Source organism: Caretta caretta, chromosome 27 (assembly GCF_965140235.1).
Source record: "Caretta caretta isolate rCarCar2 chromosome 27, rCarCar1.hap1, whole genome shotgun sequence".
NCBI classification, from domain to species: domain Eukaryota; kingdom Metazoa; phylum Chordata; order Testudines; family Cheloniidae; genus Caretta; species Caretta caretta.
Window position 1 is genome coordinate 14,198,349 of NC_134232.1, and position 27,904 is coordinate 14,226,252.

The window sequence follows — 27,904 nt, forward strand, 5'->3', positions numbered from 1 at the left end:
AATTATAATTTACTTATACTGAAACAAAAGACCCTTAAGCACACACCCCTTCTGCACTGTACAGTGCCTCCATTGTGAAGACTTTCCTTAGGTAATTTCAAAAGAAGGTTTATAACACATAGTAATGCAGTGAGTAGCTGTTAATACAGCCTTGTATAGAGGGAACCCAGATGACAAACAGCACTGTGAGGAGAGACCTTTGGAAAAATAAATTCCCACACTTACCCAACTTTTTCATTACTTCTCCCATAAAATTCTTCTTTCAAAAGAAAAATTTCTCAAACACTGGTTCTTTGCTCTCAGTTCCTTCTAGGAGTACAGCAGGACAAAAGGTTTGATGGTAGAAATTACATGAAAATATCTGTTTCTTTTCATAATATGACAGTCTCTTTCAGTGGGCCATGGTTTGATTTTTTTTCCCTAGCCCTAATTCATAGAATCGTAAGACCTGGAAGAGGCCTCAAGAGGTCTCTAGTCCAGTCCCCCGCACTCATGGCAGGAGTCAGTATTATCTGGACCATCCCTGACAGGTGTTTGTCTAACCTGCTCTTAAAAATCTCCAATGATGGAGATTCTGCAACAGAGGTGGTCAAACTATGGCCTGTGGGCCACATCTGGCCCGCGGGACCATCCTGCCCGGCCCCTGAGCTCCCAGCTGGGGAGGCTAGCCCCTGGCCCCTCTCCCTCTGTCCCCCCTCCCTTGCAGTGATGCTGCCGCACGGGCAGCGGGGCTGCGAGCTCCTGCCACTCTGAGTGGCATGGTAAGGGGGCGGCGGCTGCGCGCACGCGGCTTTGGGGTGGTTGTGTAGGGGGTCCCGGGGGCAGTCAGGGGACAGGGAGTAGCTGGATGGGGCTGAGGTTCTGGGGCAGTCGGGGTCGGAGAACAGCGGGGGTTGGATAGGGCGTGGGAGTCCCGGGGGGCCTGTCAGGGGGGGGATGGATAGGGGTTGGGGGGCAGTCAGGGGACAGGGAGCGGGGGGCGTGGATGGGGGTGGGATCCGGGAGAGCGGTTTGGGGTGGGGAGTCCTGGGAGGGGGCGGTCAGGGGACAAGGAGCAGGGGGAGTTGGATGGGTCAGGGACTCTGAGGCGGGCAGTCAGGGGTGGGAAGTGGGAGGGGGTGTATAGGGGGCAGGGGCCAGGCTGTTTGAGGGGCACAGCCTTCCCTACCCAGCCCTCCATACTGTTTCGCACTCCGATGTGGCCCTCGGGCCAAAAAGTTTGCCACCCCTGTTCTACAATCTCCCTAGGCAATTTATTCCAGTGCTTAATCACCCTGAGAGTTAGGAAGTTTTTCCTAATGTTTTTCAGATAATCCTTTAACCTTTACTGTAACAGCATTTCTGGGGTGAGCAGCACAGTGACAGGTGCATGATTATAAACTGGTCCTTTCACTTAGCAAAGGGTATGACAACCACTGAAAGCAGGGGAATAGGAGCAGGTGGAGCAGAATCCCTTACTCCTGTAGTCTCTGACATTAATGAATGTGTAAAAATCCTTTATTATCCAAGATGAAATTGGCCAGAAAAGTCTTGCTGTTGGTGCTTCTGACTTATCTACAAGCACCCCTTACAGCTGGGCCTATGTTTGTCCTTTGTTTGCTTCTCTTTCTTCAGTTGCTTCCCCTCAGCCCCATCAAGAAATGTTACTTATAGAATGGCAGGAGCAATGCAGCCCACCAGCATTTTGCATTGCTGTGGAACAATCCCATTAGTACCACTGCGGGATGGGAGAAGCCCTTCCAAGAACAGAGGAGCATTGCACCATTTGGAAATGCTTCCACTATGGGGAACAAAGTGTGCCAGGCTGGGGCACTCCTTGGCATAGGCGCCGACTGCATGGGCTGAGCACCCACCAGCAGCCCCGCGGATCAGTGCCTCTCCTTTCCCCCAACGCCTCCTGCTTGCCGGCGGACCCCACCGATCAGCTCCTGCCCCTCCCGCCCTCTGCAGCTCAGCTGTTCAGCAGCATGCAGGAGGTGCTGGGGAGGAGGAGGAGGAGCGTGGGCAGGAAGAGGCAGGGGAAGGGGGTGAGAAGAAGCGGGGTGGGGGTTGAGCAGGGGCGGGAAGAGGCAGGGCAGGGGCTTGGGGGAAGGGGTGGAGTGGGGGTGGGACCTGGGGTGGAACAGGAGTCGAACAGCCCCCAGCAACTAAGAAATATGGTGCCTCTGCTCCTTGGGTACAACCATACAATACAAAAATAAGAAAATAAGATAAAAGTCAAACAAATTCAGTGCCTGTGCATAATCCTCACATACACAGTGAAATGCAGCAGGTGTTTAAAAGTGCACAGCAGTGTTACATGTAGCTTGTTCAAATAACTCCACTGACTGAAAACTTCAGGCCAAATTTACATAGAGAGAGTGTAAATACCCAAGTTGCAAAGTAGAAATTGCAGGTCACCTGGACCAACAAGTTTATTTTTTCTTCCAAAAAGTTCTATGCACAGGCAGTGGCAGTGCAAGCTTTCCTCGCGTTGCTGTTTCAACCCTGCTATGAAAGAAACACATCTGGGAGACCAGAGTTTCCATGCTTCACGCTTGCTGAGTGCTTGGCCTCTCTTCTGGGTCTCAAGGAAGCACTAAGATACTACAGTGCAATTAGAGCCAATTCTAATAGTATTTGTTATGCCCCTTAGGAACTGCAGTGAGACCACCAACTCATTTAACAAAGGCCATGATCAGACATCAGATGGTAATGATTTTTAGTCACCAGTTAGTACCTATGACCAATCGATGAAGAACTCCGTACTCCATTATTGCCCCATGAGTCATCTATACCATTAAAAAACTCTTGCAAAAAGAACTTTCTGTCTCAAGAGCTGGGTTCCTCAAAGTTTCACTATATTGAGCAACAAGTTAGACTTGTTTAATGGTACCAGCAGTTCTGCGCACAATTTCTTCACCAAGTATTGGGACTCAGATTCCAGAGGACAGAAATTTGAATGAACTGATAAATAGATTGTAGCTAGGAGCTACAATCCAACTTAACAAGGCTTGCATGCTAGCTGGACTTGTTTTCTTCCTTCTTGTTTCCTTTTATATGTCTTTTTTTTAACATCTCACAAGATAAATCACTGAGTGTAATCTATTGTATTCAGGCATTGTTGTTTTGAAAGTTTGTGATTTGTACTTACATTTAACATGAGAAACATCCACTTCAGAGTCTGGTTTGTTTTGTCCTGTTGGCAAATGTGTGACAAACATCAGACTACCACCCATCCTAAAAATGCCTAATATGTCCTGCATAGGGCTGGCTGTTAATGGCCATTTCTAACATATGCTGATTAGACAATTGAGGCACTTCCATATTTTGCCATGCTGTCTGTTTGAGAGATCAGTATTTCCAGGACAAGCTCCTCTAAACCTAATTGTGGGCACTCACTCTGCCTCTAATTCCTTGGTTTTAAAAAGCCAGAACATAAAAAAAAAGGCAATGCAATATTTATTCCTCTCCCAAATCTGGTGTTCTGCCAACATTGCCGCCCAGTACTTTACATAACAAACATAGACACAAACCCAGTGGATTCTTTGTTTCTAAGTCTCCTTCACACTGTTAGCAGGTAAGTAGCCCTGAAGAATACCATAGGGATGACCTTTCTCCCCTTCATCATTACAAATCTCCCTCTCTATTTATCTACTTAAATGGCACGGCATCTGATAATTTCCATTTCCTCTTGAACTTTTTACTGGTCTAGGTTGTCTACCACCCTGCTATCATACCGTCTTGTCATTCATTACAAATTACCACAATTTGTTGCACACATCATGGTGGACAGTTGCTTTTAATCATGGATGTTTTAACCCCTACTCCAAATGAACAGCCCTGGAAATTGGCAACTGTAATTTTAGACCTCCATGATATCAAATAATGCGGACTTTCCATTGGAATTAATTGCCTAACTACTGTTTTCTCCTTTGAAAATCTGCCCCTCAGTATCTAAGTTCTGCAGCCGTAAAGCATAGTGGTGACAGAAATGAACATCGATCTCATGAGAAGTCACCCAGGAAAGATTATTAAATATAAGAAGGTTGCAAAGTGACATATCACAATCTCTTGTAATGTATCATATGGTTATTGGGGAGTGAAGTGTTATCACCACTGTTGGTCTTTAGCTCTTCTATGCAAATCTTCTACCAGGAGGGAGGGGTCTAAAATAAAACAAAGTGGATGTAATGAATGTTAAAGCAGAAGCCAAATCTTGGAGTGCTTTGTAAGAACTGACTTCCAGCAAACTATGGTGTGAGAAAGAGGCTCCAATCCTCTACTTGGGATTTTTTTTAAGTGAATTTAGTGCTTATAAAGTGGTGATGATCTTCTGAATAACACAGGACATTAAATTTCACTCCCTTACTCATATTGAGCCCAGTAACTTACGTTTGATTAAAGCATAACTTGTATTTGGCCAAATCATATCTTCTAGAAAGGCATCCAGTCTTGATTTGAAGACATCAAGAGATGGAGACTCCACCACTTCCCTTGGTGGTTTGTTCCAGTGGCTAATCACCCTCATCGTTAAAATGTGAGTGTAATTTTCTCATTTGAATTTGTCTTTCTTTAGCTTCCATCCATTGGCTTTTGTTCTGCCTTTCTCCTCTAGACTAAAGAACCTTTTGATACCTGCTCTTTTCTCCCTGTGAAGAAAAGTAACGGCTGTAATCAGTTCACCTCTTAGGGTATGTCTACACTACGGAATAAGGTCGAATTTATAGAAGTCGGTTTTTTAGAAATCGGTTTTATATATTCGAGTGTGTGTGTCCCCACAGAAAATGCTCTAAGTGCATTAAGTGCATTAACTCGGCGGAGCGCTTCCACAGTACCGAGGCTAGAGTCGACTTCCGGAGCGTTGCACTGTGGGTAGCTATCCCACAGTTCCCGCAGTCTCCGCTGCCCATTGGAATTCTGGGTTGAGATCCCAATGCCTGATGGGGCTAAAACATTGTCGCGGGTGGTTCTGGGTACATATCGTCAGGCCCACGTTCCCTCCCTCCCTCCGTGAAAACAAGGGCAGACAATCGTTTCGCGCCTTTTTTCCTGAGTTACCTGTGCAGACGCCATACCAGGGCAAGCATGGAGCCCGCTCAGGTGACCGTCACCCTATGTCTCCTGGGTGCTGGCAGACGCGGTACGGCTTTGCTACACAGTAGCAGCAACCCATTGCCTTCTGGCAGCAGACGGTGCAATACGACTGGTAGTCGTCCTCGTCGTGTCCGAGGTGCTCCTGGCCACGTTGGCTGGGAGCGCCTGGGCAGACATGGGCGCAGGGACTAAATTTGGAGTGACTTGACCAGGTCATTCTCTTTAGTCCTGCAGTCAGTCCTATTGAACCGTCTTATGGTGAGCGGGCAGGCGATACGGATTGCTAGCAGTCGTACTGTACCATCTTCTGCCAGGCAGGCAAGAGATGAGGATGGCTAGCAGTTGTACTGTACCATCTTCTGCCGAGCAGCCATGAGATGTGGATGGCATGCAGTCCTTCTGCACCGTCTGCTGCCAGCCAAAGATGTAAAAGATAGATGGAGTGGGTCAAAACAAGAAATAGACCAGATTTGTTTTGTACTCATTTGCCTCCTCCCCTGTCTAGGGGACTCATTCCTCTAGGTCACACTGCAGTCACTCACAGAGAAGGTGCAGCGAGGTAAATCTAGCCATGTATCAATCAGAGGCCAGGCTAACCTCCTTGTTCCAATAAGAACGATAACTTAGGTGCACCATTTCTTATTGGAACCCTCCGTGAAGTCCTGCCTGAAATACTCCTTGATGTAAAGACACCCCCTTTGTTGATTTTAGCTCCCTGAAGCCAACCCTGTAAGCCGTGTCGTCAGTCGCCCCTCCCTCCGTCAGAGCAACGGCAGACAATCGTTCCGCGCCTTTTTTCTGTGCGGACGCCATACCAAGGCAAGCATGGAGGCCGCTCAGCTCACTTTGGAAATTAGGAGCACATTAAACACCACACGCATTATCCAGCAGTATATGCAGCACCAGAACCTGGCAAAGCGATACTGGGCGAGGAGGCGACGTCAGCGCGGTCACGTGAGTGATCAGGACATGGACACAGATTTCTCTGAAAGCATGGGCCCTGCCAATGCATGCATCATGGTGCTAATGGGGCAGGTTCATGCTGTGGAACGCCGATTCTGGGCTCGGGAAACAAGCACAGACTGGTGGGACCGCATAGTGTTGCAGGTCTGGGACGATTCCCAGTGGCTGCGAAACTTTCGCATGCGTAAGGGCACTTTCATGGAACTTTGTGACTTGCTTTCCCCTGCCCTGAGGCGCATGAATACCAAGATGAGAGCAGCCCTCACAGTTGAGAAGCGAGAGGCGATAGCCCTGTGGAAGCTTGCAACGCCAGACAGCTACCGGTCACTTGGGAATCAATTTGGAGTGGGCAAATCTACTGTGGGGGCTGCTGTGATGCAAGTAGCCCACGCAATCAAAGATCTGCTGATATCAAGGGTAGTGACCCTGGGAAACGTGCAGGTCATAGTGGATGGCTTTGCTGCAATAGGATTCCCTAACTGTGGTGGGGCTATAGACGGAACCCATATCCCTATCTTGGCACCGGAGCACCAAGCCGCCGAGTACATAAACCGCAAGGGGTACTTTTCGATAGTGCTGCAAGCTCTGGTGGATCACAAGGGATGTTTCACCAACATCAACGTGGGATGGCCGGGAAAGGTGCATGATGCTCGCATCTTCAGGAACTCTGGTCTGTTTCAAAAGCTGCAGGAAGGGACTTTATTCCCAGACCAGAAAATAACTGTTGGGGATGTTGAAATGCCTATATGTATCCTTGGGGACCCAGCCTACCCCTTAATGCCATGGCTCATGAAGCCGTACACAGGCAGCCTGGACAGTAGTCAGGAGCTGTTCAACTACAGGCTGAGCAAGTGCAGAATGATGGTAGAATGTGCATTTGGACGTTTAAAGGCACGCTGGCGCAGTTTACTGACTCGCTTAGACCTCAGCGAAACCAATATTCCCACTGTTATTCCTGCTTGCTGTGTGCTCCACAATATCTGTGAGAGTAAGGGGGAGACGTTTATGGCGGGGTGGGAGGTTGAGGCAAATCGCCTGGCTGCTGGTTACGCGCAGCCAGACACCAGGGCGGTTAGAAGAGCACAGGAGGGCGCGGTACGCATCAGAGAAGCTTTGAAAACCAGTTTCATGACTGGCCAGGCTACAGTGTGAAAGTTCTGTTTGTTTCTCCTTGATGAAACCCCCCGCCCCTTGGTTCACTCTACTTCCCTGTAAGCTAACCACCCGCCCCTCCTCCCTTCAATCACCGCTTGCAGAGGCAATAAAGTCATTGTTGCTTCACATTCATGCATTCTTCATTCATTCATCACACAAATAGGGGGATGACTACCAAGGTAGCCCAGGAGGGGTGGTGGAGGAGGGAAGGAAAATGCCACACAGCACTTTAAAAGTTTATAACTTTAAAATTTATTAAATGCCAGCCTTCTTTTTTTGGGGCAATCCTCTGTGGTGGAGTGGCTGGTTGGCCGGAGGCCCCCCCACCGCGTTCTTGGGCATCTGGGTGTGGAGGCTATGGAACTTGGGGAGGAGGGCGGTTGGTTACAGAGGGGCTGCAGTGGCAGTCTGTGCTCCAGCTGCCTTTGCTACAGCTCAACCGTACACTGGAGCATACTGGTTTGGTCCTGCAGCAGCCTCAGCATTGAATCCTGCCTCCTCTCATCATGCTGCCGCCACATTTGAGCTTCAGCCCTCTCTTCAGCCCGCCACTTACTCTCTTCAGCCCGCCACTTACTCTCTTCAGCCCGCCACCTCTCCTCCCGGTCATTTTGTGCTTTCCTGCACTCTGACATTATTTGCCTGCACGCATTCGTCTGTGCTCTGTCAGTGTGGGAGGACAGCATGAGCTCGGAGAACATTTCATCGCGAGTGCGTTTCTTTTTCTTTCTAAGCTTCACTAGCCTCTGGGAAGGAGAAGATCCTGTGATCATTGAAACACATGCAGCTGGTGGAGAAAAAAAAAGGGACAGCGGTATTTAAAAAGACACATTTTATAAAACAGTGGCTACACTCTTTCAGGGTAAACCTTGCTGTTAACATTACATACATAGCACATGTGCTTTCGTTACAAGGTCGCATTTTGCCTCCTCCCACCGCGTGACTACCCCCTCAACCTTCCCCCCTCCCTGTGGCTAACAGCGGGGAACATTTCTGTTTAGCCACAGGCAAACAGCCCAGCAGGAATGGGCTCCTCTGAGTGTCCCCTGAAGAAAAGCACTCTATTTCAACCAGGTGACCATGAATTATATCTCACTCTCCTGAGGATAACACAGAGAGATAAAGAACGGATGTTGTTTGAATGCCAGCAAACATACACTGCAATGCTTTGTTCTACAATGATTCCCGAGTACGTGTTACTGGCCTGGAGTGGTAAAGTGTCCTACCATGAAGGACGCAATAAGGCTGCCCTCCCCAGAAACCTTTTGCAAAGGCTTTAGGACTACATCTAGGAGAACCGCAAATGCCAGGGCAAAGTAATCCTTTCACATGCTTGCTTTTAAACCACGTATAGTATTTTAAAAGGTACACTCACTAGAGGTCCCTTCTCCGCCTGCTGGGTCCAGGAGGCAGCCTTGGGTGGGTTCGGGGGGTACTGGCTCCAGGTCTAGGGTGAGAAACAGTTCCTGGCTGTCGGGAAAACCGGTTTCTCCGCTTGCTTGCTGTGAGCTATCTACAACCTCCTCCTCATCATCATCTTCTTCGTCCCCAAAACCTGCTTCCGTATTGCCTCCATCTCCATTGAAGGAGTCAAACAACACGGCTGGGGTAGTGGTGGCTGAACCCCCGAAAATGGCATGCAGCTCATCATAGAAGCGGCATGTTTGGGGCTCTGACCCAGAGCGGCTGTTCGCCTCTCTGGTTTTCTGGTAGGCTTGCCTCAGCTCCTTCAGTTTCACGCGGCACTGCTTCGGGTCCCTATTATGGCCTCTGTCCTTCATGCCCTGGGAGATTTTGACAAAGGTTTTGGCATTTTGAAAACTGGAACGGAGTTCTGATAGCACGGATTCCTCTCCCCAAACAGCGATCAGATCCCGTACCTCCCGTTCGGTCCATGCTGGAGCTCTTTTGCGATTCTGGGACTCCATCATGGTCACCTGTGCTGATGAGCTCTGCATGGTCACCTGCAGCTTGCCACGCTGGCCAAACAGGAAATGAGATTCAAAAGTTCGCGGTTCTTTTCCTGTCTACCTGGCCAGTGCATCTGAGTTGAGAGTGCTGTCCAGAGCGGTCATAATGGAGCACTCTGGGATAGCTCCCGGAGGCCAATACCATCGAATTGTGTCCACAGTACCCCAAATTCGAGCCGGCAACATCGATTTAAGTGCTAATCCACTTGTCAGGGGTGGAGTAAGGAAATCGATTTTAAGAGCCCTTTAAGTCGAAATAAAGGGCTTCATTGTGTGGACCGGTGCAGGTTTACATCGATTTAACGCTGCTAAATTCGACCTGAAGTCCTAGTGTAGACCAGGGCTCAATCTTCTTTCTGATAAGCTGCACAGATGAGCTCTTTATGTCTCCCACTGTAAGGCATGTTCTCCAGCTCTTGAATTATTTTTGTGGCTCTTTTCTGCACACACTCCAATTTTGCAACATCCTTTTAAAATGTGGAAAGCAGAACTCTATGCAGTATTACATTATTGGTCTTCCCAATGCAATATACAAAGGTACAGTCATCCTTCCACTTCTACTCACTACTTGCCTCTTTATACATCCAAGGGTCGCATTGGCCCTTTTTGCCACAGCATCCCATTGGGAGCTCATGTTGAGTTGCTTGTCCACTATGACCCCTAAATCTTTTCAGTGACTGCTTTCCAGGATGCAGTCCATCATTCTGTAGGCATGGCCTGTGGGCTTTGTTCCTAGATGTATAACTTTTCATTTGGCTGTAGTAAAATGTATTTTGTTTGAATGTTTCAGTTTACCAAGCGATGCAGATTGCGCTGTATGATTGCCCTGGCCTCATCATTGCTAACCACTCCACTGGCAGAGATTTTATATTTATTTCCAGATTGTTTATGGAAACGTTGAATGGCATCAGGCTCAGTACCGATCCCTGTGGAAGCCACTAGAAACACCCCCATTCAATGATGATTCCCTGCTGACACCTACTTTTTGTGATCCGTCCATGTGCCAGTTCATAATCGATTGAATGTGTGCTCTCTCGATATTGTATGGTTCTCTCGATTTAATCAGAATGCCATGCAGGACTAAATCAAATGCCTTATAAAAATCTAGGGGTTGAAAGCACTGACTGCTAAGCCACAGCCTGGGACTTTCACTGTGCTGTAGCATTGTCCACACAACGAGTTAGTGCATGCCACACTGGTGCAGCGTAGATTGACACCCTGACTAGCCACACACTAACTTGGTACGTAGACAAGCCCTAAGTATATTACATCTCTACAGTTACCTTTATCAACCAAACTTGCAATCTGCCAAAGAAGGAAACCAGGCTTGTTTGACAAGAGCTATTTCCCATAAAGCCAGGTTGACTGGCATAAATTATATTCCTATCCTTTAATTTTTTATCAGTTGAATCCTGTATCAAGTTTGCCATTATTTTGCTCAGGATTGATATCAGGATAACAGAGCTATACTTATCCAGGGCATCCCACTTGCTCTTTTTGAATATCGGCATGACAACAGCACTCTTCCAGTCTTCTGGCATTTCCCCTGTATTCCAAGATTTATTAAAAATTAACAACAGTGAACCAGAGATATCCTCAGCCAATTCCTATAGACTCTTAGGTGCAAATTATATGCATCTGCTGATGTAGATATTATTTAACATCTTCCTCAGTTACTAATGGACTGGAAAGTACGTCATCCTCATGTGATTCGAGTACATTATCATGCTTTTTTCAAATATTGAACTGAAATATTTGTTGAACACTTCTGCCTTTTCTGCATCATTATAAACAGTTTTACTATCTCCATTTAGTAATGCTACGATTGCTAGGATTTCTTTGGTTCCTAATATACATAAAAAAACTTCTTATTGGCCCTAGGCCTGCTAGCCATGGATATTTCCCTAATGTCTTTAGCTTCTCTTATCAATTTTTTATACTTCATAATTTCTGATTTATATTGATGTCTTCTTTCCCCTTTTTTCCATTTGCTATATATTTCTTTTTCATTTCTAATTGCTGTTTTCACTTCACCAGTGAACCAGCAGTGGCTTAGTGATGATACATAAAGAGCAAATATCTGCATATCACCTGACAGTTCATTACATGGCATCTGATAGTGATATGGTCACTCTAGAGCAGTATTTCCCAAAGGTGGGTCCCAACCCCCCAGTGGGTTGTGGGAAAGTTGTAGATGTGTCACCATATCCAGGGCTGGATTAACCCGTCACTGGCCTTGGCTTGGGCAAACATACACTTCTCCCAGGGCGGAGAGGAAGCCCTGTGGGGTGGGATAGGTTGGAGTGTGAGTCCACCAGGCACTTATCCCCCAGCAGCAGACCTGGCTTTCTGCTCCAGGTGTGGTGACCTGGCACATGGGGTAACAGCACCAAACTTGAGTGACACTGTGATTCTGTGCATCACGTCACAACACTCAGACTGGTGAGCCAGGATCAGCTTTACAAAGCCCTGGCTGGGATGATTTAGTTGGGGTTGGTCCTGTTTGGGGGTTAGACTAGATGACCTCCTGAGATCTGTTCCAACCCTAATCTTCTATGACCAGCCCCATAGGACAGGAGCTGCCCTAGAACCCCACCTCTCATGGCCTCCTCTCCACACTGGGCCGGATTACAGTTGCGATACCGGGGTGGAGAGTGCATATGTGTAATGGTGGGTTGCAAAAAAAGACAACTAGCAGTTGGTGGGCAGCCATAGTAAAAAGTTTGGGAGCCACTGCTCTAGAGGCAGCACAGTCGAATTCCTTTCTCTCGAAATGGGCTGCTGTGTTCACACAGCTCTCCCAAGCTTGTGATATAAATATAGAGTGTTTAGGAAGAAACACAGATGACAAGTTTGCCTGCAGAAGATCTGAGTGTCCTGCTCAACCCAGGGCAGGAAAAACCAGCCCAACAGGTAACTGATCCAAATTTTCTCAGGAGGTGAAACATTCCTCTCAACATGTTAGAGTGTCTGCGTGAATAGAGAGGAAAGCCATTTGTAGCTACAGCGATTTGCCGGAGTTATATGGTCATTGTGAAAGCTGAAGTTCATAGTTAGAGCATAAAGTGGTATAAAAGAAATGTTGGGTCTGTCATTGCCCAATGATGAAGCTTCATGAGGGAGTTCCATCAACTCTCTGCCATTTCCACCTAAATGTTCAGTGGAACAACTTGGCAGCCATGCCACTTTTCATCTCCTATCATGCCAGACACCGCATCCTCAGGAGAAATCAAGCCAGTGACAAATAGGACCTTCCATACATTTAGGATTTAAAATATGAAAGCTTTTATAAATGATGAGACACAAACAAACAAAACAAAATAATATCAAGATACACTAACCAAAGCAACCACATGATCTTGTTGTAACTTCTGTCTCCTGTCCCTGTACTCCCTTGAGGCTAGATTCTCTTACCTGTTAAGTCCACTTTTGATTAATTACATAAGAACAACAGAACAGCCATACTGGGTCAGACCAGTGGTCCATCTAGCCTAGTATCCTGTCTTCCAACAGTGGCCAATGCTAGGTGCTTCAGAGAGACTGAACAGAACAGGTAATCATCAAGTGATCCACCCCGTCGCCCATTCCCAGCTTCTGGCAAACAGAGGATAGGGACACCATCCCTGCCCAACCTAGCTAATAGCCATTGATAGATCTATGCTCCATGAACTTATCTAGGTTTTTTTTTTTGGCCTTTTATAGTCTTGGTCTTCACAACATCCTCTGGCAAAGAGTTATGCATATGTGGTGCAAAGTGAACTTAAAATGGCAGGAGATGGCTAGGAGAGAATTCCCTCTGAGCAAGAGAACTCTCCACCAGAGGAAAGCTGGCAGCAGCTCAGGGTCAGGAACCCAACCTCATTCAGTGAAGAATCTCCCCCTCAGGGTTTGGAACCAGCCCTCACCTCTGACATCTTAGATGTTAAGTTATTGGGTGTGGACATTGTGTATGTTGCTTTACAGTCAAGTAAAAGATATTTATGGTGCAGTATGAATTTATCATCATCATTAAGGTCAAGTTCTGGCAGCCCTCCGGGATTCTTGATTCACTGAGATCTCAAATACAGACATTAATTGCCCAGATAAGACAACAGAAGAATATTAATAGTGTACTGTAGTCGGATTAGATCTGGCTCACGCCATAGGGACTAACCATTGCATCATGGCTACACTACAGTTTATACCACTGCAGGAAAATACTTCTAAAATTTCCCAGTGTAGATGGACCTTTACTGTGATCATCCTTAAAGCTTCTGGGTGCCTCAGTGAGAGGAGAGTCTAAGATTCCATTTAGGTTCTGAGATTTTATCTCTGTTGCCGTGATGGCCACATGAATTCACTTTTTCCAGCACTCCCCAAGCCTGGCTGTGCTCACAGCTGCAGCTCAGTTTATTCAGTTGATCTAATGTACCTAGATGCATGGAAAAATGCTTCCCAGGCCTGAGCTTTCCTACTTTCCTATCACAAAAATGAAAGAGGTTAGAAACCAAAAGAGGCACCAAAGAGAGTCCATAGCACAAGGTAGAAGCTGCTTCATCATTCTGCCTTGACTTTTCTTCTACAGCAGTGACTTTAATTCATCTTATTCACTGTAGTCAGTTACCTACTGAACTTTGGGAACGTAAGCAAAACTTTACCCTGTCCCTACCCTGCCTCACCGATCTCTGCTGCTTTTTTGGTGATGTATGATTTCCATAAACCAATGTTTTTCTCAACCCAGAGTTACACTACTATATACTCCAGCCTCCTGCATCTCCATCAGGTTTGCTTTCAGGTAATCCATCAAATAGCTATTTCAATTTACAGTTTACAAATAAGTGAGCTATGTGAACATTTTAACCTACATTCATCATCGTCTGCAATTTCACAGAGGAAAATATCAAGACAATCAAATCTGACACCCTAGCTTTATCTTTAAAAACTTTTTTCAATGTCTGTCCCTTCTGATAGTTCTGCCATCCAATTCTATCTCACTTAGTGAAAATGTGCCCTCTGAATCTTTTCTCTGTGTATTGTGTGTCTTCACCTTTCTTCCTGTTCTTTAACTCCGTGCCCTCACCTGTTAGTGAGGGCTTGCTCCCATTCAGAGCAATGTCATCTAGATTTATCAGTTTTCCTTCTTTCATCTGAGGTTACTTCTGTGTTACTGAAGCGAACAGTCAGCACTCTCTGTTAGACCAGGTGCTTCCTTTCCCCTGAGGAATTCATTCATTATAGACTGGTTATTAGATAAAACAGTTTCATCTCATCCACAAATGCATCTTATTATAAACCCTGTCATTACAATAGAGATGAGTGCAGATGGAGCCCGTGACTGTAGCAGCCACATAGAGGGTTTGTGAGCCATGCTGCTGCACAGACCACCTTATTGTTGCTCCAAAGAGGAGCAATTCCCTACCCCCATCATGTGCTGTCAACTGTAGCCTACACACTAAGGATCAGAGGTGAGGCATGGCATACTGATTCTCTAGGATTCAGGCTCAAATTCGCCTTCATTTTTTTCCCTTTCAGTTTCTTGTTGGGAAATAACACACAGTAAAAGGAGCTAGTCTGAGGCTCTTTATGACTAGGCATGTGGCAAATGACTATAAAATGCAATCCTTAGGGCTTCCTGTGTGCGTATCTCAGCATATCCCATCATTAATCATTCACTTGCAAATCCCCACAGTGTTTGCCTACTCCATGTAGGTGCCAACAAATTCAAAGACAAGAATGTTTACATGTGTCAAAGGCAGGTTCTAACACATACACACACAACCGTTAATAAACTGGGAAGAAACATTTTTCAAGATCATGATTTTCCAGGTGAAAAAGATACTGTCTTGTTATCTCTGCTGGATTTGAATGTGTTACCTCTCACTGGTGTGGAGGATGAAGCACATAAACCCTGTCCCCATAGAGAATAAGCTCTTTTTATCTTCCTGCACTGTTTCATTGTCCTAACCAAGAAGGACAACTTCCAGATCTAAATATCTTTTTTCCATTGTAAGTGAAGGCATATTTTAGATTAGACAACAATCTGCAATACTGTAACCTTCCCAGTATTACTATGCAGCCAATAAGAAAGAAGTAGAAAAGGATCATTTTGACAAATTAGGAGGATTGGGACTAGGTGAAGGATTTACAGAATGTGAGAGAGACAAATACTTCAAATAGATGGGCTGGTAGATCTAATAGTCTATACAAATTGATTCATAGATACTCTGAACAGATAGAATGAGAGTAGAGACAGAGAGATACTGTATAAAGTTCTATTTTAGAGAAAATTACAGGAATAGCATTTTATGACAACCATCCCTTATTATCCAGGGACTCAATTCTTCCAGTTCAGAAAACAAAAGATGATCCTGTGGTTAAGACACTCACCTAAGAATTGCAAGATGAGGGGTGAATTCTCTGCTGCGCCACACACTTCCTGTTTGACCTTGGGGCATGTCACTTAGCCTGTCTTTGCTATAATGGCACTTCCCTATTTCACAGGGGTGTTGTGCGGAGAAGTACATTAAAGATTGTGACACACTCAGAAACTGATAATAGGGACCATATAAGTACCTAGAATAGATAGCTATGTGAAATTCTCATTAACTGCAGTGAGAGAATTGGGCTTCAGGCTGTATTATACCAGGACATTTCAAGGCAGGTTAAAACCGATGCAATATAGTTTCACACTGTGCTTTACAGGGCCAGGGCCAGAAACTGATCAGTGGTCAGTTTGGGCATGAATGGCCAGATTTTCAAAGGTATTTAGGTGCCTAAAGATGTGGCTAGTGGGATTTTCAAAAGCATCTAAACAGATTAAGAGCCTAACTCCCACTGAAAGTTAATGGGGCGCAGGGGTTATCTACATGGTGGAAAAAAGTGCATTAGAGGTGTGTGATTTGTAAAGAGTTCTAATGTGCTGTGCCCTAACTGCTTGGTGTAGGCCCAGCTGGCGCACTCTAAAAAGTACCTAGTTTGCATTCATGTATTTAATGTTGTTCTAAAATGGATTTCCATACAAAATGATTAAAAATCATGTGGAGAGAAAGGATCTTGTGCTCTGATCAGTGAAAAATAAGTCCCTGAATTTTTCTTATACATCTTGTATAATCGGTCCTCTGCTGCGTAAATACTAGCATGGATGTGCTGAGGCTGGAGACTATTATTAGGAGCCAAACTTCTGAAACAAACATGTTGATTTGTCCCAGAAGTCAGGTTTCAGCAAGCATCAAGAAGTATAACGTGTTTGGTGGAGGCTGCCAGAGCCAACTGAATTAAATCTTTCCAGGTCTGCAGGGAACTCAACAAACATTTCACATGGTTCATATGTCAATGACAGCCCTGTAGTGAGTCATTTTAGAGCAGAAGCCCAAAATAAAAAAATCTGAGTAAAGAGGCAGTGGCCTGTGGGGCTGTAGTTCTCTTCTACCTTCTACTCTCCCACCATCCCCATAAGTTGTATTTTACAACTTTTCCTATCTCTGTTAATTGCAACCTGATTGCACATTCATCAGGTAGAAGACAGACCACAACCTCACTGGATCTGGGTACTGTGCCGAGGACAGAAATACATAGTCACATAGGATCAGAAGCAGCTGCAAACTTTTCATGTCCAGAATGGTTTGATGATGACGTCTCTACATCTCTAAGACATTGTAGGCAAAGCTGGTAGCACTGTCTATTATTAAGGTTGCCTGATACTTCCCTTTATAAGACCCAGCTGCTTATTATTTTGCCAAGCTTAAGTAGTTCAGCTGTTTCCAAGAATGAGGCCAAGGAAAAACATGGCCCATGATAAAAAATTATGGCAACTATTTCTTTGGAGAGTTCTAGAATTCTAGCACTTCCATGGGTTGGAGCAGGGACTTGAAATTTGGCCGTGGGGGGGTTGCCCTTAACTGAATGAAGCAGGGGTCCTATGCAAAAAATAGTATGTGGCTATGCAATTGAAGATTGTGTCAGAATGACACACACAAGGGAGCTGAATTAAGGTGCACAGGAAGCCTGAATTCTGGAATTTCCAAATCTTCAAGTGCTTGATTTTGCAATCTCAATCACGTTCTTTTAATATGTTTTTGTGTGCAATATAGAATCATAGAATCATAAAAATGTAGGTCTGGAAAAATACTTTTCGGATGGGATTTTGAAAAGAGCCTAAGGGAGTAGGGAACCCATGTCCCATTGAATATTCCTGGGGTTTGGGCAACTGAAATAAGCAGAAACTAAAAAAGCTTATGTGGACACAGAGGGAAACGAAATAGGCAAGGAGGAATGCTTGCTAGAACAGCATGTGGGGAGATCTTGCACAGATTTGATTAGCTAATGGTTGTAAAATATTTTGGGGATTCAACGTGCCATGTAAGTGCTATATTATTATTTATTATTATTGTTTATTTGTATTCTGGTAGTACCATTCAGGATCATGTTCAAAATTGTGCAAGACATTACACAAATATACAGGTAGGTGAGAACAGGCAGCTATGCCAGAGAGCAAGGATGTCTCTTCAGGTCCTTGTTCTCATAGCAGCTGGTCAGGTGCTGGGACAAGGAATACTGCAGCCCTGGTATTCTCCTGACCAATCTGGCAACACAAGTAGAAGGTAGGGGAGGTGGCGTTTCTAATCATTCAAATACTTCTCTGCATATCTGGAAGATTGTTCCATTTTTTAAAAAAGCATGCAGAAGAGCTTGGAAGCATTTATTTATATATGCCAACTGGGTGCAAGTCAGACACCCAATTGGATCACAATATAGATGCCTTCCCGAGTGGTCTGGCTACATTAACTGTAGCAGAAACTTGGATGTATCTGGGAGCGTCTGGAGAGATCATCCACTTTACAGTCTCTTTATAGTTTGTTAAAATCTGCCTTCTGCTTAGCAAATAACTTCAGTTGTTTTTGATGCTGCTGCCTCCATGTGCAGCTCCCCGGAAGCCCTTAAAAAGCTGTGGTTCATCACTCATTAAAGACGAGGACAGACTCATGCTATTGTGGGATTAACCAAAAATGCAAATGCAAATTTTAGGTTCAATGTCAAATTTCCACCTGAAAGTAATTTTTGCAGCATTTATTTTAATTTTCTCTGTGTGTGAGATTATTATGGGCTTTATGGACCCCTCCTGGCCCCTGGTAGATTTGTGTCTGGGGCAGTGTGGTAGGCTCTCTGTCATCAGGCTGTGGGACAGGTTTGACCTGAGATCATAAATACTGTAGGAACAAATAGATTTACATGATTTAAAGTGCCTCTTATGCACCTCACAAGACTCAAACCAGGCAATTCACTCACAAGACTACATTCCAGTCAAAAGATATTCCCTGCAGCCAGCCTCTGAGTACCTCTGTATCTCTGAGTGTAGGTTCATAGATAATGGGCTATTAGAATTAATTACAGAGTGCATAAACTTCTCTCTAGGCACTACCAAACAAGTTTTTAGAAGGCATCTTATGTGGATCTGAAATTGCCTATTCAGTGCACCAGTCATAAAGGAGCATTGTCTCTTGGGATTTGTTTTAATGACAGGCAAATTTCAAGAAGTTTCCAAATTGTTTGGATTTCTACTCAAAATTGTGGATGCTTATCTCGAAATTTAACAAAAACAATTTTCATGTAGACACAGGGAGAAAATGGATTTTCATATAAGAATTCCTGTACTTCCTTAGTTGACTATTATTATTAAGTTTATTATTTCTATTGATATAATACATATTTAAAATACTATATGAGCAGCTTTCCTTGCAGTATTTTATTTCCAGTGTTTCTTGTCACAAGCCTGGAGAGTCACAAAGATCTTTTTTAAGTAACCAAGTTGTTTGGAAGGGGGAGTTGCCTCAAAAAAGGCTTATCTGGCATTCTGTGAGGAGATTAGACCAGACGACGATTTTATCCAGATTAGCTCAGGATTGTCTAGTCATATATTTGGAAATGCAGACAAATTCTGGAATGATCTGTTTGTCAGCTCATAGCAAATTTCTCTCTCCTATGCAAACAGCAAAAAATAGAATTTGAGTTACAGTTGAATAGTGGGAGTATGAGACAATGTAGGCATTTTAGGTTAGATTTTCCAAAGAGACTTCAATGAAGGATCTGAATACACACCCCTAGATTACTACACAATCATCTATGGGTGGAAGGATATCTCTGTCGATACAAACTTCTTATGCTGACTTGCAAAAAGGCAGTCTGCAGCCATAGTTTTCCATGACTAATACAGGGGATTTCCTTCTTGCACACATCTGCTGGACATTATTATATTCACACTGGCAACTGTGCCAAGCCAAGGGATTGCTAAAAAGCCTATTCTAAATTCTGCTGCCTGGGGTGGGGCTTGGTGAGGAACACAAACTACTTTAATGTCACTAATCATGACATCACTATTCTATCGTTCTTTCTGAACTAAAACTGACCTCTGCATGTAAGATTTTCATGTCCGTAGCTAGATCCCAGAGATGGCATGAAAATTTCTAAAAGCCATTTTCTCCCCAAAAAATACTTCAGTGGAAAATTTTACATCAGCTGTAGTCATCACTTTGTGATATAGCAGCATAACATCATTACTTTATCTCAGCCTTGAAGATATGGCATTTTGAGATGCTTTTAATGCAAGATGCAAGTCAGCTGTCAAAATCAGGGGTATCCCATTAAATTAGGATAGATAGTGATCCTGTTTGAAGTTTCATTGGTTCTCTAAAACTTTCCCTTAACAGTTTTAATAGTAATTTCTAACTATTAATGTGTTTGTATCCCTCTCCAATCTTCAGTTCCTACAGAAGTTGGATATACAGCCAGCATAAATTTGAGGTCGCTGCAGAAGTATGCTTTATATTCTATAGGTATGTGCTTTGTGCCCTCACAGACCCTTCAAACAAATAGCACTCTTTTGAGTGAATGCAGCATTCCCTACAATACAATGTATAGCAATTTTCAGTGCAATGTACAGGAGTTAATAGTCCAGGGACCATACTTGGGATGTATCTTCATCCACCAACTTGTGTTGGCCCTTCTAATAGAAAGGGGGGGAGGGGAAAATCAGGTCCCCCAAGTTCTTGGCAAGTTTATCCCTAATGTCTATATGCTGTAAGCTAAATCTAGGGTTACAAATTTCATTTCAGTCTTTGGGGGAGATCCTCAGGTGGTGTAAATGAGATTCAGTGGAGCTATGCTAATTTACACCAGCTGAGGATATGTCCCTCAGTGTTTTGCCTGATTTTCATGCTCTGAGATCAGCAGACTGTAGTGGTTGAAGGTGTATTGTGCTGCATGAAGCAGCAATGCTGTCAGAATCACAGAGGAGAAGATGGTTGGCTGCTACAGGGACAGAGATAGGAATATAATCTGTGCCAACTCATGAAAAGGTGAACCCTTCTGTACTCAGGGTAAGGCACTGGGTTCTTATCTTAGTTTTCTCGTTTTCAGTCAGCACATTACCCACAGGATCATGTATTATCACATTCCACAGACATGGCCTCATCTGCTTTCCTGCATGTTTCTGTTACACAAGCAGAGATTATTAATTCCCAGATTTAAGAAAACCAAACACACTTGGAGGTTGAAGTTTGAGGCTCTCCTCCCTTGGAGACAGTAACAACATAACACAAAGCAACAGTAACAAATGCAGTCCTCTCTTGAGGGCTATGTTATAAACACACGACTGAGCCATTAAACCTCATTCTTAATAGAAGTGTCGTTTTATGATTATGCACCTCTGTCAGTAGGTAGGTGAGTTGGCCACAAGGACAGAAAAATATGCATGCTAAATATGCACACAAGCACAGCACTGGCAAACTCTTGCTTCACTTTGATCTGCTGGCTGCTTATGGAATGATTTGAAAAGATTCAGAGACAATCATGCCTAAATAACCAGAACGTCCTCTAACACTCTCCTTTGCTCTATATTACCAGTGACATTTCCATTATCTTTTTTCTATGAATGTCCATCTGCTTCTTCTGTTTATTCCCCCATTTGAAATCACAACACTGCAGTTGTGAAAAATGTATCAATTTTATTAATATATTTTTGCATTAAAATCCGACATTTTCATGAGTTACATGTGAATTTTCTCAGGAGCAATTTTCCCCTCCATTTCTGTTCATCAAACATGTTAGTGAAATTTCACCCTGGAAGAAATAGCAAGTGCACGTTTACACACTTGTTTGGGATTAGAGTGAAGTATTTTCATAGACAACTTTCACCACATTTGCTAATGAAAAATAAGCTCTTACTTTTTGTGGAAAATGGCAGTTAATTCAGAGAGAAACCACAAGAGTTCTTGTTTTGAGGAACTGGTTAAGAAAATTTTTCTCTAGTCTGTTTTCATGCAGCTTTAGTCAGAATCATCTATTTGTGATGTCATCAACTTCCCAGGAAATAAGTGTGATGTCTTAACAGAGAATTGTGCCTTTATGTGGGGAAGAAGCAGCAGGAGCTGGGTTTTTTAAATGTTTCAAAACTTATATGGTTCGAATACTGGCCAAAGTGTGGAGAGGATGGGAGTGGGTTGGTTAGCATCAGGAACTAGAGGGCATGTTCTTTGGGAGTTTAAGGGCACGTATTCATGGAAGAAAAAGGTCACAGGTTTTGTGAAAGACTGTTGTATCTTGAGGATACAAAACAAGGAGCAGGTAGAAACTTCATAGTCTTTTAATGGTAGCTATTATGAAGTTATAAAGTATGTTACTTTCATGAGACTGTCCCTTTCTCTAGTCATATACCTGAATGATGGTCCCTCAGCCTGTGAAGCTTGGTACTATATTAAAGAGTTTGTGTTGTAAATTCTATCACATTTTCTGTGCTTGCCACTAGAGGATGCCACATGAGCATACTATGTGATTGGCTATGCTAAAAAAGGCATCTTCCAGCAGAAAAAAGGAGATACCCAAGTACACAGAACTACGTTAAGCCAGGAAAAAACAAATTGAAACAAACAAACGCCTGAAAGCTGAGAGTTCAAGCTGTATTTCCTGTCTGATCTGAGTTCACGATATTGTGTCTTGAGACAGCAGCAGAAAAAATTATACCCAGTCACACCCTGCCATAAGAATGTAGCCGTGGACCCCTGGGGGTCTGCAAGGGTATTCCAGGGGGTGCGCGAGTCATGTCCAGGGCCGCTGACCCCCTGATCATCTCCTCCCCCTCCTTCCCAGTGCTTCCTGCACACCACGGAACAGCTGTTCCACGACATACAGGAGGCGCTGGGAGGGCGGGGGAGGAGCAGGGACAGGACGCTTGGGGTAGGGGCAGAAAGAGGCGGGGAAGAGGAGGGGCAGGGGTGGGGCAGGAAGAGGTGGAGTGGGGCATTGGGGTAAGGAGCTGAATGGGGAGCTTGGGGGTTCGCAAAAAATTTTTAACAAAATGGGGGTCCTTGGGTTGCTAAAGTTTGAGAACCACTGCTCTAGAACTTTCTCACTTAATTGTAATTTTATTTACCCAGTTGAAAAGAAAGAGAAAATCCCATCTATAAGTCTAGTTAAATGTCTTTCAGGTTTCCTAGAAAGGAAATAAATGTTTTTTCATCTATTAAATCTCCAACTTTCACTTGACTGGCCTTCCCCCGACCCTTTCTCAGCTTTTCAGAACTGGAGTCTTTCCAGCCTTATGTCCCACCTTTGATTCTAATGAAATGTGTTTTAGTGTTCAGAGAAAGTGTAACCCATTGCCTGAGTGTGTATTAAAGGTTTCCCTCTCTGCCCCATCCACAGAATACATCTAGGAAGGTGGTGGAATCTCCATCCTTAGAGGTTTTTAAGGCCCAGCTTGACAGAGCCCTCGCTGGGATGGTTTAGTTGGGGTTGGTCCTGCTTTGAGCAGGGGGGTGGACTAGATGACCTCCTGAGGTCTCTTCCAACCCTGATTCTCTATGACGATATGCGTTGTTACAATCCTCAGCTAGAGAGTCTAGCTCAAGGTATAGCACCTAATTGTGCTTTGAAGTCTGGAGGTCCCCAGTATAATCCTGAGTGTGTTGGCCAGATGGCAGCTGTCACACAAGGAAGCGTGTGGGTGTATAGATATGGAAGAAGCGGGTAGCGTGATAGGCTGGGAAGTGTCCCATCTGAACTGTTCTATTAGCATAGGAATGCTGTACAACCGTTTTCTCTTTGCCTATGTGTGCAGCAAACGTACTGGGTGCACTCTCACTTTGTCAGTGGGTCTGGACATTAAAGGCCTGGGATCAGCTCCCACAGCGACTTTCGCCTTCTTAACTCCAGGCCCTCAGTCTGCAATTCTCCCCAAGCCACCTGTCTGTTTCTCCTTCAGACCTCACCACCATTTCTCTTCTGTCATTTAACCCTGTCCTCTCTGGGCTTTCTTGCTTCATAAAACTTTTCTCTTCCTTCCCCTCTGGGAATTGTTTGTTTTGGTTTTAATGAATATAGAAGAGTGGGAGTTTTGGCTTTATTATTATTCATTATTTATATAGCAGCTAAGGTTGGCTTGGTGTTTCATAAACAGTGGGAATACAAGATCCCTGCATCAAAGAATTTATATAAAAGTACAGACAAAATGCAATGTGATTGAACAGTCTGATTATAAAACATTGTGCTAGTTCCATTTGAGATTTTTTGTATGTAGTTTGTTTTGGGGGGTTATTTTTGCTAACCCTTCCTTGATGGAAATGTTTGAGGATGAGTGTTGCAGGGTGTTGTCTTCTCTGTAGCATCCTCTGCTGACCTAGTGTGGTGCTGCATAAACTCCCTGGCTCAGTTTCCCTTCTCTAAGGACCCCTTAATAACTTCACACAGTCCAAAAGCATGTGAGACAAAATTCCTCTACTTTATTCAATACAAATAAACTTGAAATAAAATCTCTCCCCTTATCCTGCCCCCCTCCTAGAGGCCAGTGGTCTCTGGGAATTCCTGGCCCCGAGGAGAGCATCTCTGTCTGTGAGCACCGCCTGCAACTGAGCCCTGGTGCCCTTTTCTGAGGCTCAGGTGCTTGTTATTCAACTATGCCTAGATGGGCTCATTCCCCTTAATTTAGCTCATCATGGGGAGCTTGGGACCCTTACATGGCCCAGCAATCCCATAGCAATGGGTACGGCGGAAGAGGAAGTGGAACCATGGCAGATTTAGTCAGGAAGGCAGTTCAAGGTAAAGAGGATGCATGGAAGAGAGCACAAAGATGAGGGAGGGAAGGAGATGAAGGGGTGGAGAATTATGTGGCCTGGAGGGGTGAGGGGAAAGGAGGAAAGGAGAGCAGCAGAATACGGACCCTGGACTTCAGAAAAGCAGACTTTGACTCCCTCAGGGAACTGATGGGCAAGATCCCCTGGGAGAATAACATGAGGAGGAAAGGAGTCCAGGAGAGCTGGCTTTATTTTAAAGAATCCTTATGTAAGCAGAGTCAGGATGAGCTCCACCCTGACATCTGGTGGTGAGGTGTGGCAAGTTGTGGAAAAGAACTTCAGGGGCTGATCTCATTTGCATAGGCACACCCACCCCGCCTAGAATGAGGCCATAGCTGCCCAAATGGTCACTTTGGCTGCTGTGGGATCCCCAGTGTCTCTGTTATTGGGGCAGGAAGAATAAATTATTACCCTGATTATGGGAATCAAGGACAGTGGAACTGAACTTGGCCTTTTGTTATGATGGAGGGACTCACCATCAACTAAGTAGCACCCGCTAGGCAAGGGACATGGGTTCCAAAACTCTGTGAATTGAGAGAGGCTGGGAACAGGTATTAATACTTGGTGGTATGGGCCCCCTGGTGAGGGCCTTACATGCTAATTGCACTTCCTCCTCTCTCCACTGTGGAATATCAGAGCTAATTTTGATTCCATTAGGAGTCTAGTTACAGGCTGCTGAGCTGAATTAACTTTGGGCTAATGGTGCACCAGTACTGAGGCTCCCCTACTACAAGCTGAAATCACAAAAGAGCTGAAATCACTGAGTGTTGTGTTAAGTAGTGGGGGAGCCTGAAAATATATGGTGGAGCAGTTTGCCGGACGGCGAGCAGAGCGGCTGGTGGAGCAGAGTAGTTTGCGGGACGCGGAGCGGAGCCGTTCGTGAGACAGCGGAGCAGAGCAGAGTGGAGGCATTCGTCAGATGGCGAGCAGAGCGGAGCCCTGTGGAGCTCTGGGGCAGTCAGCTTCAGGTCACGTAAGGTGCCCCTTACCTCTTCCCCCCTCCCCCCCCCAGGCACATTTTTACCCAGACTGGGGAGTAAAACTCTGCAGATAAACGTTTGGACTCTGGGGCTGCCCTGACCAGGGACAGAGACTTTTGGGTCGTTGGACTTTTGGGACTTTGGGTGATTTTGGGTTGCTGGACTCAAGAACTAAAGGGAAAGGACATGACCAATTTGCTTGGGGTGGGTTTTTTGCTCATGGGTTGTGTTATGAATCCTGTTTGTGGTGTTTCCCCAACATAATGCCACATTGTTTCTCTCTGTTATTAAAAGGCTTTTTGTTACACTCAGACTATGTGCTTGCGAGAGGGGAAGTATTGCCTCTTGGAGGTGCCCAGCGGGGGTGGTATATATTTGTCCCAGGTCACTGGGGGCATTGTGTTATTGGAATGGAACCACTAGATACTGAACCCGGCCCTTGTTGCTGCCAACTCTGACAGGCAGAAGGGTTACACTTATTGAGGTTACAGGGACAAACCATCCTGATGTGTAGAAAGAATAGTAAATATGGCAGGCGACCAGCTTGGCTTAACAGTGAAATCCTTGCTGATCTTCAACACAAAAAAGAAGCTTACAAGAAGGGGAAGATTGGACAAATGACCAGGGATGAGTGTAAAAATATTGCTTGGGCATGCAGGAGTGAAATCAGGAAGGCCAAATCACATCTGGAGTTGCAGCTAGCAAGAGATGTTAAGAGTAACAAGAAGGGTTTCTTCAGGTATGTTGGCAACAAGAAGAAAGTCAAGGAAAGTGTGGGCCCCTTACTGAATGAGGGAGGCAACCTAGTGACAGAGGATGTGGAAAAAGCTAATGTACTCAATGCTTTTTTTGCCTCTGTCTTCACGAACAAGGTCAGCTCCCAGACTGCTGCACTGGGCAGCACAGCATGGGGAGGAGGTGACCAGCCCTCTGTGGAGAAAGAAGTGGTTCGGCACTATTTAGAAAAACTTGACGTGCACAAGTCCATGGGGCTGGATGCGTTGCATCCGAGAGTGCTAAAGGAGTTGGCGGATGTGATTGCGGAGCCATTGTCCATTATCTTTGAAAACTCATGGCGATCCGGGGAAGTCCCGGACGACTGGAAAAAGGCTAATGTAGTGCCCATCTTTAAAAAAGGGAAGAAGGAGGATCCTGGGAACTACAGGCCAGTCAGCCTCACCTCAGTCCCCGGAAAAATCATGGAGCAGGTCCTCAAGGAATCAATTCAGAAGCACTTAGAGGAGAAGAAAGTGATCAGGAACAGTCAGCATGGATTCACCAATGGCAAGTCATGCCTGACTAATCTAATTGCCTTCTATGACGAGATAACTGGTTCTGTGGATGAAGGGAAAGCAGTGGACGTGTTGTTCCTTGACTTTAGCAAAGCTTTTGGTACTGTCTCCCACGGTATTCTTGTCAGCAAGTTAAAGAAGTATGGGCTGGATGAATGCACTATAAGGTGGGTAGAAAGTTGGCTAGATTGTCAGGCTCAGCGGGTAGTGATCAATGGCTCCATGTCTATTTGGCAGCCAGTATCAAGCGGAGTGCCGCAAGGGTCGGTCCTGAGGCCGGTTTTGTTCAATATCTTCATAAATGATCTGGAGGATGGTGTGGATTGCACCCTCAGCAAGTTTGCAGACAACACTAAACTGGGAGGAGTGGTAGATACGCTGGAGGGTAGGGATAGGATACAGAGGGACATAGACAAATTGGAGGATTGGGCCAAAAGAAATCTGATGAGGTTCAACAAGGACAAGTGCCGAGTCCTGCCCTTAGGACGGAATAATCCAATGCACCGCTACAGACTAGGGACCAAATGGCTAGGCAGCAGTTCTGCAGAAAAGGACCTAGGGGTTACAGTGGACGAGAAGCTGGATATGAGTCAACAGTGTGCCCTTGTTGCCAAGAAGGCCAATGACATTTTGGGATGTATAAGTAGGGGCATTGCCAGCAGATCGAGGGACATGATCGTTCCCCTCTATTCGACATTGGTGAGGCCTCATCTGGAGTACTGTGTCCAGTTTTGGGCCCCACACTACAAGAAGGATGTGGAAAAATTGGAGAGAGTCCAGCAGAGGGCAACAAAAATGATTAGGGGACTGGAACACATGACTTATGAGGAGAGGCTGAGGGAACGGGGATTGTTTAGTCTACAGAAGAGAAGAATGAGGGGGGATTTGATAGCTGCTTTCAACTATCTGAAAGGTGGTTCCAAAGAGGATGGATCTAGACTATTCTCAGTGGTAGCGGATGACAGGACGAGGAGTAATGGTCTCAAGTTGCAGTGGAGGAGATTTAGGTTGGATGTTAGGAAAAACTTTTTCACTAGGAGGGTGGTGAAACACTGGAATGCGTTACCTAGGGAGGTGGTGGAATCTCCTTCCTTAGAAGTTTTTAAGGTCAGGCTTGACAAACCCCTGGCTGGGATGATTTAGTTGGGGATTGGTCCTGCTTTGAGCAGGGGGTTGGACTAGATGACCTCCTGAGGTTCCTTCCAACCCTGATATTCTATGATTCTATGAATAAAGGAATTGGAAAGAGATGGGAGTTTTGTGTAGGAGTTAAGTTGTCCTGAATTTGAAGATGATCATAAGGAATGTAAATTTGATCCAGAAGCCCTGCGTAACTTATATCTTCCTACCTCTGTATTCCCATCGCT

General features: G+C 45.0%; 1 protein-coding gene and 1 long non-coding RNA gene across 2 annotated transcripts in view; one reads left to right on the forward strand and one right to left on the reverse strand.

Moving 5' to 3' along the window:
• Window positions 1–6,401, forward strand: part of LOC125626657 (uncharacterized) — a 225,423-nt gene extending 219,022 nt beyond the window's left edge. The window contains exons 3-4 of the long non-coding RNA XR_012666168.1: window positions 4,421–4,519; window positions 5,788–6,401. This is a non-coding gene — a long non-coding RNA (uncharacterized LOC125626657). The remainder of the gene's footprint in view (window positions 1–4,420; window positions 4,520–5,787) is intronic.
• A 1,077-nt stretch (window positions 6,402–7,478) lies between these two features.
• Window positions 7,479–9,168, reverse strand: LOC142070191 (uncharacterized). The gene is made up of 2 exons (XM_075123647.1): window positions 8,570–9,168; window positions 7,479–7,981 (listed from the first exon to the last, which is right to left on the reverse strand). The coding sequence occupies exons 1-2, from the start codon at window positions 9,150–9,152 to the stop codon at window positions 7,623–7,625; spliced, it is 942 nt and encodes a 313-aa protein (XP_074979748.1). The 5' UTR covers window positions 9,153–9,168; the 3' UTR covers window positions 7,479–7,622.
• Window positions 9,169–27,904: the final 18,736 nt, after the last annotated feature.